General features: G+C 37.8%; 1 protein-coding gene across 1 annotated transcript; it reads left to right on the top strand.

Annotated features, from left to right (window-relative positions):
• Nucleotides 1–129: 129 nt before the first annotated feature.
• On the top strand, nucleotides 130–9,928 carry LOC139149449 (WD repeat-containing protein 20-like). Its single transcript, XM_070721223.1, is given in 6 exon segments — nucleotides 130–404; nucleotides 3,710–3,892; nucleotides 5,076–5,118; nucleotides 5,121–5,885; nucleotides 5,888–6,285; nucleotides 9,699–9,928. Coding segments are annotated over 6 exon segments (1,671 nt in total). The 5' UTR covers nucleotides 130–161; the 3' UTR covers nucleotides 9,738–9,928.
• Nucleotides 9,929–11,924: the final 1,996 nt, after the last annotated feature.

Genomic DNA, 11,924 nt, shown 5'->3' with positions numbered 1-11,924 from the left:
AATAAAATAACGATATTATAAAAAATGCTAACGATTATTTCATTACAAATGTTTGCTTTTCACAATCAGCACCACAATAATATGAAGATATTCGTCATGGTTTATCTTGCTGTCAAGCACAAACATCCGGGCGTTCACACTTTCCCAATGTCGAATTCAAGATGGCGGCGGAGGGAGGAGGAAAAGACGAAGTTAAGACTCAATTTACCACACGAGAGGGGACTTACAAACTTATGACCCTCTCTGAATACTCGAGACCAAACAGAGTTCCATACAACGCTCAAAGCTGTCATCCTGTGAAGGTGTCTTTTATAAACATAAAGGACCCAACAGGGAGTAGCGACCGTATTTGTTTCAATGTTGGCAGAGAACTGTATTTCTACATCTACAAGGGTATTCGAAAGGTGAGTAAACTTTCAGGTTAATCCGATATATTTGACTTCTAGAAGCTCTCTCCAGTTTCGGAAGGTACGCACGTGACCGATTTCTCCAAAATAGACCCCGTTACCTCAGTTGAACCGCTGAGTTTACTTAGCATGGGTCAGTTGCTTGTGTAAACATGCGATGTATCTAGTGTAGGCAGTGGCCAGAAAGACACTGGTATTTCTGCCGATCACATGGATGACATCGATTCCCTCTACCGCTGATGTAATGCCCAGGCGAACTTAACAGATGTTTGACACTGCCAACATTGAAAGTTGTCGTACTCTGTCTCATTATGTGTGTAATATTATCGGCTGGTTTATTATGCAGCGACTCTTGTACAGGTTATATAACCGCTTTCGGTATCTCCCTCGATTGAGTGGACGCACAGGTGAGCAGTGAGCGTTGATTGTGGCAGAAGCGCAAACTTCTAGATATCAAGATCCATAAAACAAGCAAGATTCGTTAAACAACCTCACGTTTATCAGTTTGTGATCCCTTGCACCTTTCGTTGATATGTCATTTCAACAGTATTACAAGAAGCATTATTTAAGGTATGCAGACACAACAGCAGGTTGGCCACACCCACACATACAGGTGTGCTTAGCACATTGATGATGCCAAGGTGTAACAAAGAAATATACAAATAAGTTGGTGAATTTTATTATTTTTTGCATTCTGTAAATTCATTGGCAACACTAGATATGCAGAATCCATGGAATCCATTTTATAATTTCAATGAAGTATTTCATGACCTGTATTTAGGTGGACACATGTATACACGTGGTTTGTTTTCAAGAACTTTGACTTAATATGGATATGCATTAACAAGGCCTTTCTTGTGCGTTTTGTTAATGGAGTCCATTACTTTGCAAAGTTTAAAAATTTTATGTTATTGGAAGAGTGTCAACCGGCTTTACCAGCTAGGTTCATCTCATGATTTGCTGCTGTCATTTTATGTCGGTTAGGCAATACAGCAGTTAAGTAGAACATGTCCCATACAGCCAACTTTAACAGAATTGGCCTTTTGAAGACCCCTAAAAAACATGATTTTCACTTACCCATTATTGTGAGGCATACGTTCCCATCATAATTTTGACAGATTTGAACTAATAGTGATAGTGTTACTGTATATCCTGACTGTGTGTCTAATAGTGATGTTTTGGGTATCTTAAGTGAAAGGTTAATCTTGATGAAATTGACCTGAAAAGGATGAATGTGCAGTATTTTAAAGGTATGCTGTCCCCTGTTCCAATTTTGCCACAGTTACCATGGAAAGAGAAAATCTAACCAATCACAGATTTTAAGCGGGTGGCCGCTTTTTAAAAACAGCGCCCTCACATGGCATTTTGAATACCAAGGAACGCCCCTTTGACCATATGGGCATATTCAGATTACAGGTGACTGTATACCTTTAAATGGTCCATGTAATGTGCTGTAAGAGTGGGCATACTGATATGTTTTATGGCATCTAGTTGTGTCTTCATTGCCGTAGCAAAACTCACCAAGAAATTAATGTTTAAATGTTATATTATGGAATGATTTCTGAAATCTAGGCATATATGGCTTTTAATTTTCATGCATCCTCTGCCATAAAAAGACCACAAAAATTTCAATTATGTCTCTCAGCAACCATAGCAAGATGAAGGACAGTTGCTCATCAGTTTCCTCATCAGTATTGTTTTCTTTTGAAATGATTCCATTAATGAAGGAAATCTATCCTAATTGTAATCAGTTGAGAGATGAGTATCTATTTTATATACATGATTGTGCTGTCTACACACAACGGGAAACCTTGAAATTGACACTTTAGTTAGTACTACCAACATCAAATCACTCATACGCCCGTCAGTGATGGTAGTTTTGCTGCTGTCATTTTATCTATAACAATCAAAGTACAAATGTCTCCAAACCACATTCATAAAAATAGAAACGCAGGGGTAGAGAATGAGAAAAACAATAATGGTGTTTATCATACTGCTTATGCACATTTGCATACTGTATGTGTATCTGTCCATTGCTACACTGCACTGAAAGTATATGAAAGGTAGTTTTAACTTGCCCATACATGTATGTTTGGCTATCCAGTGTAAGGGGTATGAACAATAGTAATTGAATGCCAAACGATTTGCATTACGGTAGTAATAGTTTTAAAATTGCATTGAACAAAACACAATTGACAATGTGAGTGAAGCTCAAGGGTAATTTGTTTTGTTTAAGCTTATTTTATTTTATATTTTTAATTAAATTTTTAATGTTATAGATGCTATTGTTAACCAGTGTTTTTGGATGCAAATACTTCAAATGTTGTGAGTCTAACCATGAAAAATGTCTTTGTTTTTGGACCATTGTGAAAATGCTGTTCGAATACAAAAATTGTCATACACTTGTTATTGTAGAAATACTGAAAAAAAATCAAGTACAGTTATTAAATTCTCACAACTTTCAAGAACAGAACATGAAACCATGTCTGTCACGCATGATTAGTTTGCTACAGAAATATAAAGTTTCATTTCATTTCTTTTCAGAAAAAATTTGATTTTCTCCCCAGGTCCGTAATTTTAGACTAAAGTCAAATATACCACAAAACCATTACAAATAGTGTGGCTAGTCTCATTAGTTACTAACAAATAAGTACAGGTTAGAGATTCAGGCCAGCCTGTTACTAAAAACCAATTGTTTTAAATGCCCATTATGTGAAAAATAAATAGCAATTTTCTGTCAAAACATGTTTCATATTGCCACAACACCTTGATTTATGGCTGTAGTTTAGATTTCATGACATTTAGAAATTCTTTGATGTTATAGACTCTGTAATTACTGTTTGTATTACAAGTACTCTTGTCAATAGTAGATAAATGATGTATTCACATAAGAACAAAGCCAGCTTGTCGTGTGTCAGTAGTAATTAGGAATGCTCAGTCTGTGTGACACAGTATGTTTCCCATTGCCACATGACAGATTTATGGCAATAGATTAGGTGTAAATTCTTGTCATTTAATGGTGCATATGACAACTGTAGGTATTACAAGTGCTTGTCTATGGCAAGAAATGTGAATGCTTAGCATAGCATGCATAACATTTACTGCCAGAATAGACAACATCATGGTTCATGAGACGTACTCTAGTAACCCTGTGTGTTTGATAAAGTTTTTAAAAATCTAAGGTCATAATACCCTTGTAGATATAAGCTCATATGGTTGTCCCTTTGTTAATTAACCCTTTCAAAAGGAATTTATGTTCCTTGCAGTCAATCTGAAAAACTCTGTTTTGTTTTCATACCCAGGCGGCAGATTTGACCAAACCAATTGATAAGAGGACTTACAAAGGCACAATACCAACTTGTCACGACTTTAATCAATTTACATGTAGCAGTCAAAGCGTCTCGTTACTGGTTGGCTTTTCTGCCGGCCAGGTGCAACTCGTCGACCCCATCAAGAAAGAAAACACAAAGTTATTCAATGAAGAGGTAAGAGTTTAACTGATGTCCAAAGAGTCTTCCTGTATTGAATATTTTACAAAAATGTTTGTTGCACAGTTGAACCCATCTCAGACTCTGTCTGTTTTGAATTTCAAAATCATCAAAATAAGTGAATATTATAAAATACACAGTGCAAATTGTCACTTTAAAACAACACGCATTTGTTATTATGAGAGTCTAGTCTTCTTTCATGTGCACAGCTGTGTTTGGCAAAATTTCACAACTTTAGTGAATCCAAAGGCCTGAATATATTGCTTTTAAGCCAAGATAGATATGATGAAAGATATATTTTTCTAAGAAGTGGGATCTTTTGCCAATTAGTTAATGTCAGTCTTGATATCAATATGCCACAATTTATAATACTGCTCCATTACACATGAAACATGGAAAGATTTAATGATGCATCATGCCCTTTTAAGTCCTAGGAAAAGAAGTTAAGCATTGTTTCATATGTAATAACACATTATATAATACAATCCCATCAAAATTTAACTTCTATCTATAAATATTGCTCACCAAGGCTGAACCTTCTATGATAATCACCAATGTAAAATATAAAGCAAGGTTGATCAAATTATTTTCAGATCCATTAGCAGACAGGCTGGAAGCACCAAAACAAGCGCAAGCCCATCCTGATAGCTCAATTTCCACAAGCCACAAGTCAACTTATTTGTTACCAGCTGAATTATTTACCAGTCTCTTAGGTGGTCTGTTTAAACTTCCCGTCCATTAGCTTTTGCTTCTGGATTTGCGCAGTCTCAATGAAGTACATGTAAAGTATAGGGAAAGATTGATTTGGACATCAGGAGCTGCGACTTGCAATTTCCCACCAAAACACTGCAATACTGTTCCTCTGTTTTAGGAGAGTGGGCACGTACACTATGATAGTAAATATTTGTACATTCTGTCTTTCCTACAGCTGAAATACTGACATGGGCACATTTTACTGGCTTTTTCCATTCAAACTAGTTGGTCTTCAAACCTGTCGCATCATTTTTAGCTCATCTAGCTATGTGTATGTACAGCACGAGGAGCCAATTGGATTATTGAATGACTGATGTCTGTATGACTGTGTACAGCAAACCGTTAGACCTGCTGATTGCATCGTGTTGGCCTTCTTTTTACTTATGATACCCTGATGTGATGTTTTATACCTGTGGTTTCATTTCAGAGACTTATAGATAAAACTCGAGTGACGTGTCTCAAGTGGGTACCGGATCAGAACACCTATTCCTAGTAGCTCATGGGAGTGGTAACATGTACCTTTACAATGAAGAACATCCAGTCGGCAACACTGCTCCTCACTATCAGACATTAAAACAAGGAGACGGCTATGCAATTTACACATGTAAGAGTAAATCTACAAGGAATCCCATGTTCCGATGGGTCATAGGAGAAGGGTCATTGAATGAATTCGCATTTTCACCAGATTCCAAATACTTAGCTACTGTGTCACAAGATGGCTTCTTACGCATATTTCTGTATGACACCATGGAATTCCACTCCCAAATGAAGAGTTACTTCGGGGGTTTGCTTTGTGTCTGCTGGAGTCCAGACAGTAAGTACATTGTAACGGGTGGAGAGGATGATTTAGTTACGGTGTATTCCTTTCACGAGAGGAAAGTTATCGCCAGGGGACGCGGACACAAATCATGGATCAGTGTAGTTTCATTTGATTCATATGTGACGCAAACGCAGAACAATCATGCAGACTTCTTTGGAAGCGATGATGATTTTAATACGCATATAAATAACAGTGATCTGCGCGACAGAGCCGGGAGCAGGGCATCGGCCATCAACCCGGACGACCACAGGCCTCCGGTCACGTACAGGTTTGGATCAGTCGGTCAGGATACGCAGTTGTGTCTCTGGGACCTTACAGAGGACGTGCTGTTTCCTCACCAGCCTCTGAGCCGCGGCAGGACTAATACGAATACATTAAACCAAACGCAAATCAGTCTGCAAAGTACCCCACTAGGTGCAATAGTACGCCCAATCCCAGTCGCCCGATTGCCAATGCAACTGGACATGTTGACGGCAACGTCAGCATGGGACATTTAAGCAGTAAGATATCTGGACTCAGTCTTTCTGACAGGCACAAGGACAAGCACGACAAATCTGACAAGAAAAACAGTGTATCTAGCAAAAGTGGAGATAAACTCAACTCACTCAGTAAGATGCATAATAGGATTCTTGAAGATGCAATGAAAGCCATTGGGACGCCAATGTGCCCCAGACAGGAAGAAGTGCCAATGTTGGAAGCTTTAGTAGTTAAAAAGATAGCTCATGAACGACTAACGGCACTCGTGTTTAGAGAAGATTGTATTGTTACGTCCTGTCAAGAAGGATTTGTATGTACCTGGGCAAGACCAGGTAAAGTGGTGAGTATTTAACATGTCATATTTGCTGTCAGAAAAAGATTCTAATGTGTTTGGTACTAGTCGGGAGTACTCATTTCAAGCTTCGTAATTGTTTATATATAGTTTGTATTTTGTAATCTGCACAAGAATTTAAATGAATCGGCAGTCTTTCATACAACTTTATGAAAAGGTGCAACATTATTTCTCTTCTGTATTTGACATACATGGTACCAAATATTTTGATACTATAGCAGAGGTTCTGATAATGCAAAATCCTGCGGATTTGACGCAAAATCATTCAGAAATATGCAAATGACATTTGTGTAGATGCAATATGGATTTTAAAAAAAATGCAGTCCCAATATAGGGCACACTTGTTCTGCATAGCCTGCTTGCAAGTGAAATTTTTCACAATATTTGTACATTGTAGAATTTAACAAACCACAACTTTCCCTTCAGCATTGTAACTCATCACACACAGCCTTGTCAATCATTGATTTAGTCAAGAGAACAGCCAAGGGTTCTGGAAAGTAAGGAAATTTCCTGCAGCACTCAGGTCTAAGTGGTTAATGGCATGATACATTTACATGTAATCATTATTATGTTGCATTGCCATCGGGATATTGTATTGGTGATGATTTAGAGTGTGTCGGGAGACATTCTTAATGCCCTGCTGGACTTTTGACTATAGTCTGCTGTTTGTCAGCCTTTAAACACCCACTTTGCAGTCAAAGAGTCTGCTCTGTGACCATAAAGTCATAATGCTGCTCAAGTAAGGATGTGATTACTGTACCACAGCATGGAATGTGGCCTCAGCAGGTCAACATTTTAGTGAGGTTGATAATGAAAACCGCCAGATTTTCGCTTTTAGTCAAGAGAGCATGCGCACTAAAGGGAAAATCCCCCCCCCCCCCCCCAAAAAAAAAAAAAATTCAGGGCATGAGATTTAAAAAGTGCTGGTGAGCTGAAAATCACTCTCCTAAAATTATCTGCGGGAGTGTTACGAGAGTGATAAAACTACTCCCCTGAAATGCATAGGGAGCGTGAAGCAAATAAAAAGAATTATGAAATCGTTACTTGTGTCTTGTGCATTCTACTTGAGAATATCATTTTTAGGTTTTTTTCTGATTTTTGTTTTTGTTATATTTGTTTGTTATAGGAACTTAAGGTAAGTATTATTATAGTAAGAACCAGTATCGGCAGTCAGTCCTGATCACTGGACAAGAAGTCACAAAATACAGACAACGTACTGTGCTATGATATAACACTATCGATGTAGCACTCTGTAATTAACATTAAATATAACCACCTCTGAGCTATTACAATCTACGATGACAATTTTCTGTTGACAAAATAATTTTGCTTTTTATCTCTTCAGAAGTTTTACATACTCAGTTTTACTTCACAATTTTCTCTTGTTGCACTCCTCTCAAGAACGTCTACTTTTGAAGTTCGATATCGCGATGCTCTTTTGTTTGCAAGGCTGGTTTTCGCCCGAGTGCTCATGGTTGAATGAAAATAACAATGGCGACGGATATACGAACGCTTCCCTCGCATATAGAGAGAAAATAAGGCTTTGCTTAAGTTTATAAGCACGGCTGAGCACATCGTGTACCTAGGCGAAGTGGATGTGCTCGAAAACGAAGATTAGTGCAAGTTTTGGATTCAAAATCGGCTGTTTTCGGCAGAGAAATTGCGCGCCGTATTTCTGGAGGTTTTCATAGTTCGCTTATGAGGGCGGCGATCGTGCATCAACGTCTTCAAATATTTCTCCAAACTGCATAGTCAATTCTTGTCGAAATCTCTGTGCTCTTAATTCATCGAGAACACGGTTCTTCCTAATTATGCAGTCAGCCAAACACTTTTCAAGAAAATGAGTACGAACAAATGAGGGAGGATCGCAAAATTCGTGTTGAATGAATTGCCTGTATGATCTATGGGAGCGCCCGCTCCGGACAGATGCCAGGCTTACGTTCAATATAGTCGTGGTTGCGTACTCTGTACAGACATCGCATATAAAGCAACACAATTTGATGAGTTTTACTAGCCACGGCCACGGCTAATCCCTTGTAGGGACTGTGTGTTTTCGGAACGCGAATGCATATACATGTAATATGATGTATAGCAAAGCTTAGAAATAGAAGACACGGTATGGGCACACGTGTACGTGTACGCATGGCCTTTGTTTCTCTTGTTCATATGTTTGCTACAATTTAATTAATTTTTACAAAAAAGAAGCTGAAGTCTGCAGGCTGTAGCCTGTCATTCCGATGATGAACACGTGCTCAGACGCCAGTTTTTTTGCAGTGCATTCATCCTGTGAACATGTCGCAGTCCTATCCAAGTTGCCACGCGAGCGGAAAATCGTTCGCGTGGATTTTGATTTGCGCGAGCGCTAGGCGAGCGGAGCGATCGCTCGCCTCAAATCTCATGCCCTGAAAATTCTGAAGAAAAATCTGTCAATCTCATTTCAGATCTAACAAATTGATTGCCAGGCTTTAAAATATGTGCATTTTTAATACATTTGTGAATAAAGACCCACTTGCATGAGTCATGGGCAAGTTTTCAAATTGTAACGGAATCTATGACTGTAGGACAATTTGCATCTTTGCAATCTAAAGGCTTTGAAGAAGATCAGTTTCTTGTCCTTTAAGAACATCAAGAGAGAATCTGATCATAGAGCTTGCAATGTAGTATGTATCTCAAAACTGAAAGACGTAAACTTTTGTTGACACTTTCCTCATCAAAACCTCCAACCATTTCCTTGATTAATCGAGAATAAAAATCAGAGTTCACTGTTCAAATTTTGGTACTAGAGAAACAAATGACCTAATATTTACCGACACTTGAAATTCAAACTGGCTGCCATCCTAGGCTGTATTACCGTAACTCCATGGAGAAAATAAAATTGTCAATTTTCAAAAAACTTAAACAGTGAAAAGATTTTCTCAGTCAAATTGTCCCAACAAGTGATATATAAAAACAGTATTGAAAAACATTTAGAGTCCAACTATCTGACCCCCAGGGGCATTCTACCTTAACACCAAACAAGGCCTGTGTTTCTCCGAAGTTACACATCAAAATTAATAACTTATTGAGAGATAGATATTTTCAAAATGAAGTTTCAGCAATGAGATCATATGATCTAGAATTCCTGATGTATAGAACATTTGGGCAAGTTTTGGTTCGTGTGCATTTCTAGATATGCAAGTGACACAGGCTGGTTGTGGATTCTCTTCCCTTAGATTCACACCTTCAAAGATTTTCTCAGCTTGCCACTTGAAAGCGTTCTGTTCCTTGTCAGCAAAAGCAAGGATTGGAATGCTTTTGAGCCATGGATCTTCTCGTCTAGGATGTGTCAAGTGATGAAGTACAAGTCAAGAATAATACATCACTATCGTTTTGCTTACAGTTGTTTATGTTTTTCTTCACAGGGTATGTCACAACACGGTGCAGGGGGTACAGTCGTCTGAGTGGAACAAGGAGAAGAAATCTCTCAACTGTAATATTTGTATGATATATAACCGACAAAAAAACACAAGACACAAAACGCTTGATGCAGGTGTGGCCAATGATGAAGTACGGTATAATGCAGGGCTTCAATTGTAACTAAATCGTTGTCCGTATTCAGTGGGTCATAATTATTGCAAAATAGTAGAAGCCTATTGCCCAGGGGGAGGAGAATATTATCACAGTAAGCGTATCACCAGGCATGAGATTTTGACTATTATTAAAATTACCCATCTCACGAAACAGCATAGATTCTCCTGCCACCAACCATTTTTGCACGAGGCAAAAATTGGGTGTATGATACTGTTAAACTGGTGTGTATAATAAGTACGTAAAGTCATTTTGCCGAAGGTATCGCCAGAGATGACTCTCGTCAGTCAAATCTTCAAAATTGCTACTTCCCCAATTTGTATCTGTCATGGAATTCCCAAAAACTACCACTTAGTTTTGTCCCACCATGTGACAAAATATGCAAACAAGGAAACCATTTTAAGGAAAACTTTGCAAATTCCACGTAATGAAAATGGTACATTACACATCCTTTCCATTAAAAAACATCTTTTCAACATATATGCAGCTTCACACAAATTTAGGGCAGTGTAATTATATATATCCAATAACCTCTTCCTAAAATTAGAATGTATGCAGGCATATTGAAGATTGGTAAGAGAACTAGTGACCTTAGTACAAGTCCTTGTCAACATTTGTGTTCCACAGCGGCCCTCAAAAATGCCATTCAAATGATTTCTAGGGTATTATTGAGTATAGAGTATGCTTAGGAAAAAAGACACTCTTGTGTGTATTGATAATTTTGAAGACCGAAACCTTTTTTTGTTTTAGGGCTCACAAAACTTTTCCCTAGAATAAATTTATCTGTAACTCCTTTATCAAAATATCAACTTGGTAAAAATGCCTGGTGATACAACAAGATCAAAGCCAACAGACAATTAGAGGCGACACTTTCAGTTTCAATGTACATAATCCATTTCAGGAACTATTTAAATGCCACCAAATACCGTGATCTGTTTTTTTCTTTCCAATTTTTTTGTACAATAACGACAAATTAACAAGTTCATGAATGTGTGATGATTCAATTGGATCCATTAAATGCTTCTTTAAATTCATGGGCAAAGTTTGTTCTATCTTCCATTCAAACCAATTTTTTTGGTGCTGTGAAATCACTGATCATCGCTGCAGCTTTCTCTACTGTAAGCCCTTCCTGCATCATTTGAAAGCAGTTCAATATATATTTGTTGGTTTTCCTTTCCATGCTGACTTTACTGAATTTTTTTGTTCATCAGCAGTTCAGTCATTCTCCATGAGTAGAAGTGTATTGCAAGTCTGATGTATACACGAGGTTTTACCGTAGTATATGTGAAGTGTGTTGAATAGCGCTGATTGCAAATGATGTCATTTTTTTCTCTCATTGACATGCATAAATAAATATTTCTGCATAAACGACGAAAATTAAACCTGTTAGTGTTACAATGGCTTGTAAATGGTCACACTAATTGGTATGAATTTATGGCTCAGACCACAGGCTGCAACAACAGCTGTGCATATAACAACAACATTTGTCCAAATTTGTAGGCAGCGTTGTCCGATGTCGCATACGTGCAGCTATATTTAGTAACAAACCAGAAATCGCGATCAATGCTATTGCCACTACATGGATAGGCTCTCCTACATTAGACACAGCCTACTTGCCAAACAGACTATTTTCATAAAGACCAGTTTATTAAATACCTCTTAAGGCACAAAGTTGCTCTTTTTGACCTTTTTGTGATACCAAGAAAACATGGAATACTTTTCATGAAGTCACTCAGTGTACAAAATGACAACAGTACATATCTGCAAACGTATCAAAAATTACATCTATACCCCTTCTCTAAATGCAAACAGATGACTTTGTTAGTTACCTCTAGACAAAATGGAATTTTCTTCCTTGCTTTCCTATGACAAATAAACATTGCCACAATGTAAGGGAAAACTGCTATCCACATCTATAAGAAAGGCACTACCAATTAAGATTTTATCACAAAAGCTTGCATGAGGTCCAAACTTTATGTAACAGTGTGTGTTCAGCCATGCATGGAAAGAGTTATGCATGGAATTTAATTTTTTTGGTACAGACCATAGAATGTTTCATT

The sequence above is a fragment of the Ptychodera flava genome, chromosome 14, assembly GCF_041260155.1.
Source record: "Ptychodera flava strain L36383 chromosome 14, AS_Pfla_20210202, whole genome shotgun sequence".
NCBI classification, from domain to species: Eukaryota; Metazoa; Hemichordata; class Enteropneusta; family Ptychoderidae; genus Ptychodera; species Ptychodera flava.
Note: the sequence above shows the minus strand (reverse complement) of the source record. Positions and strands in the feature narration are given on the sequence as shown.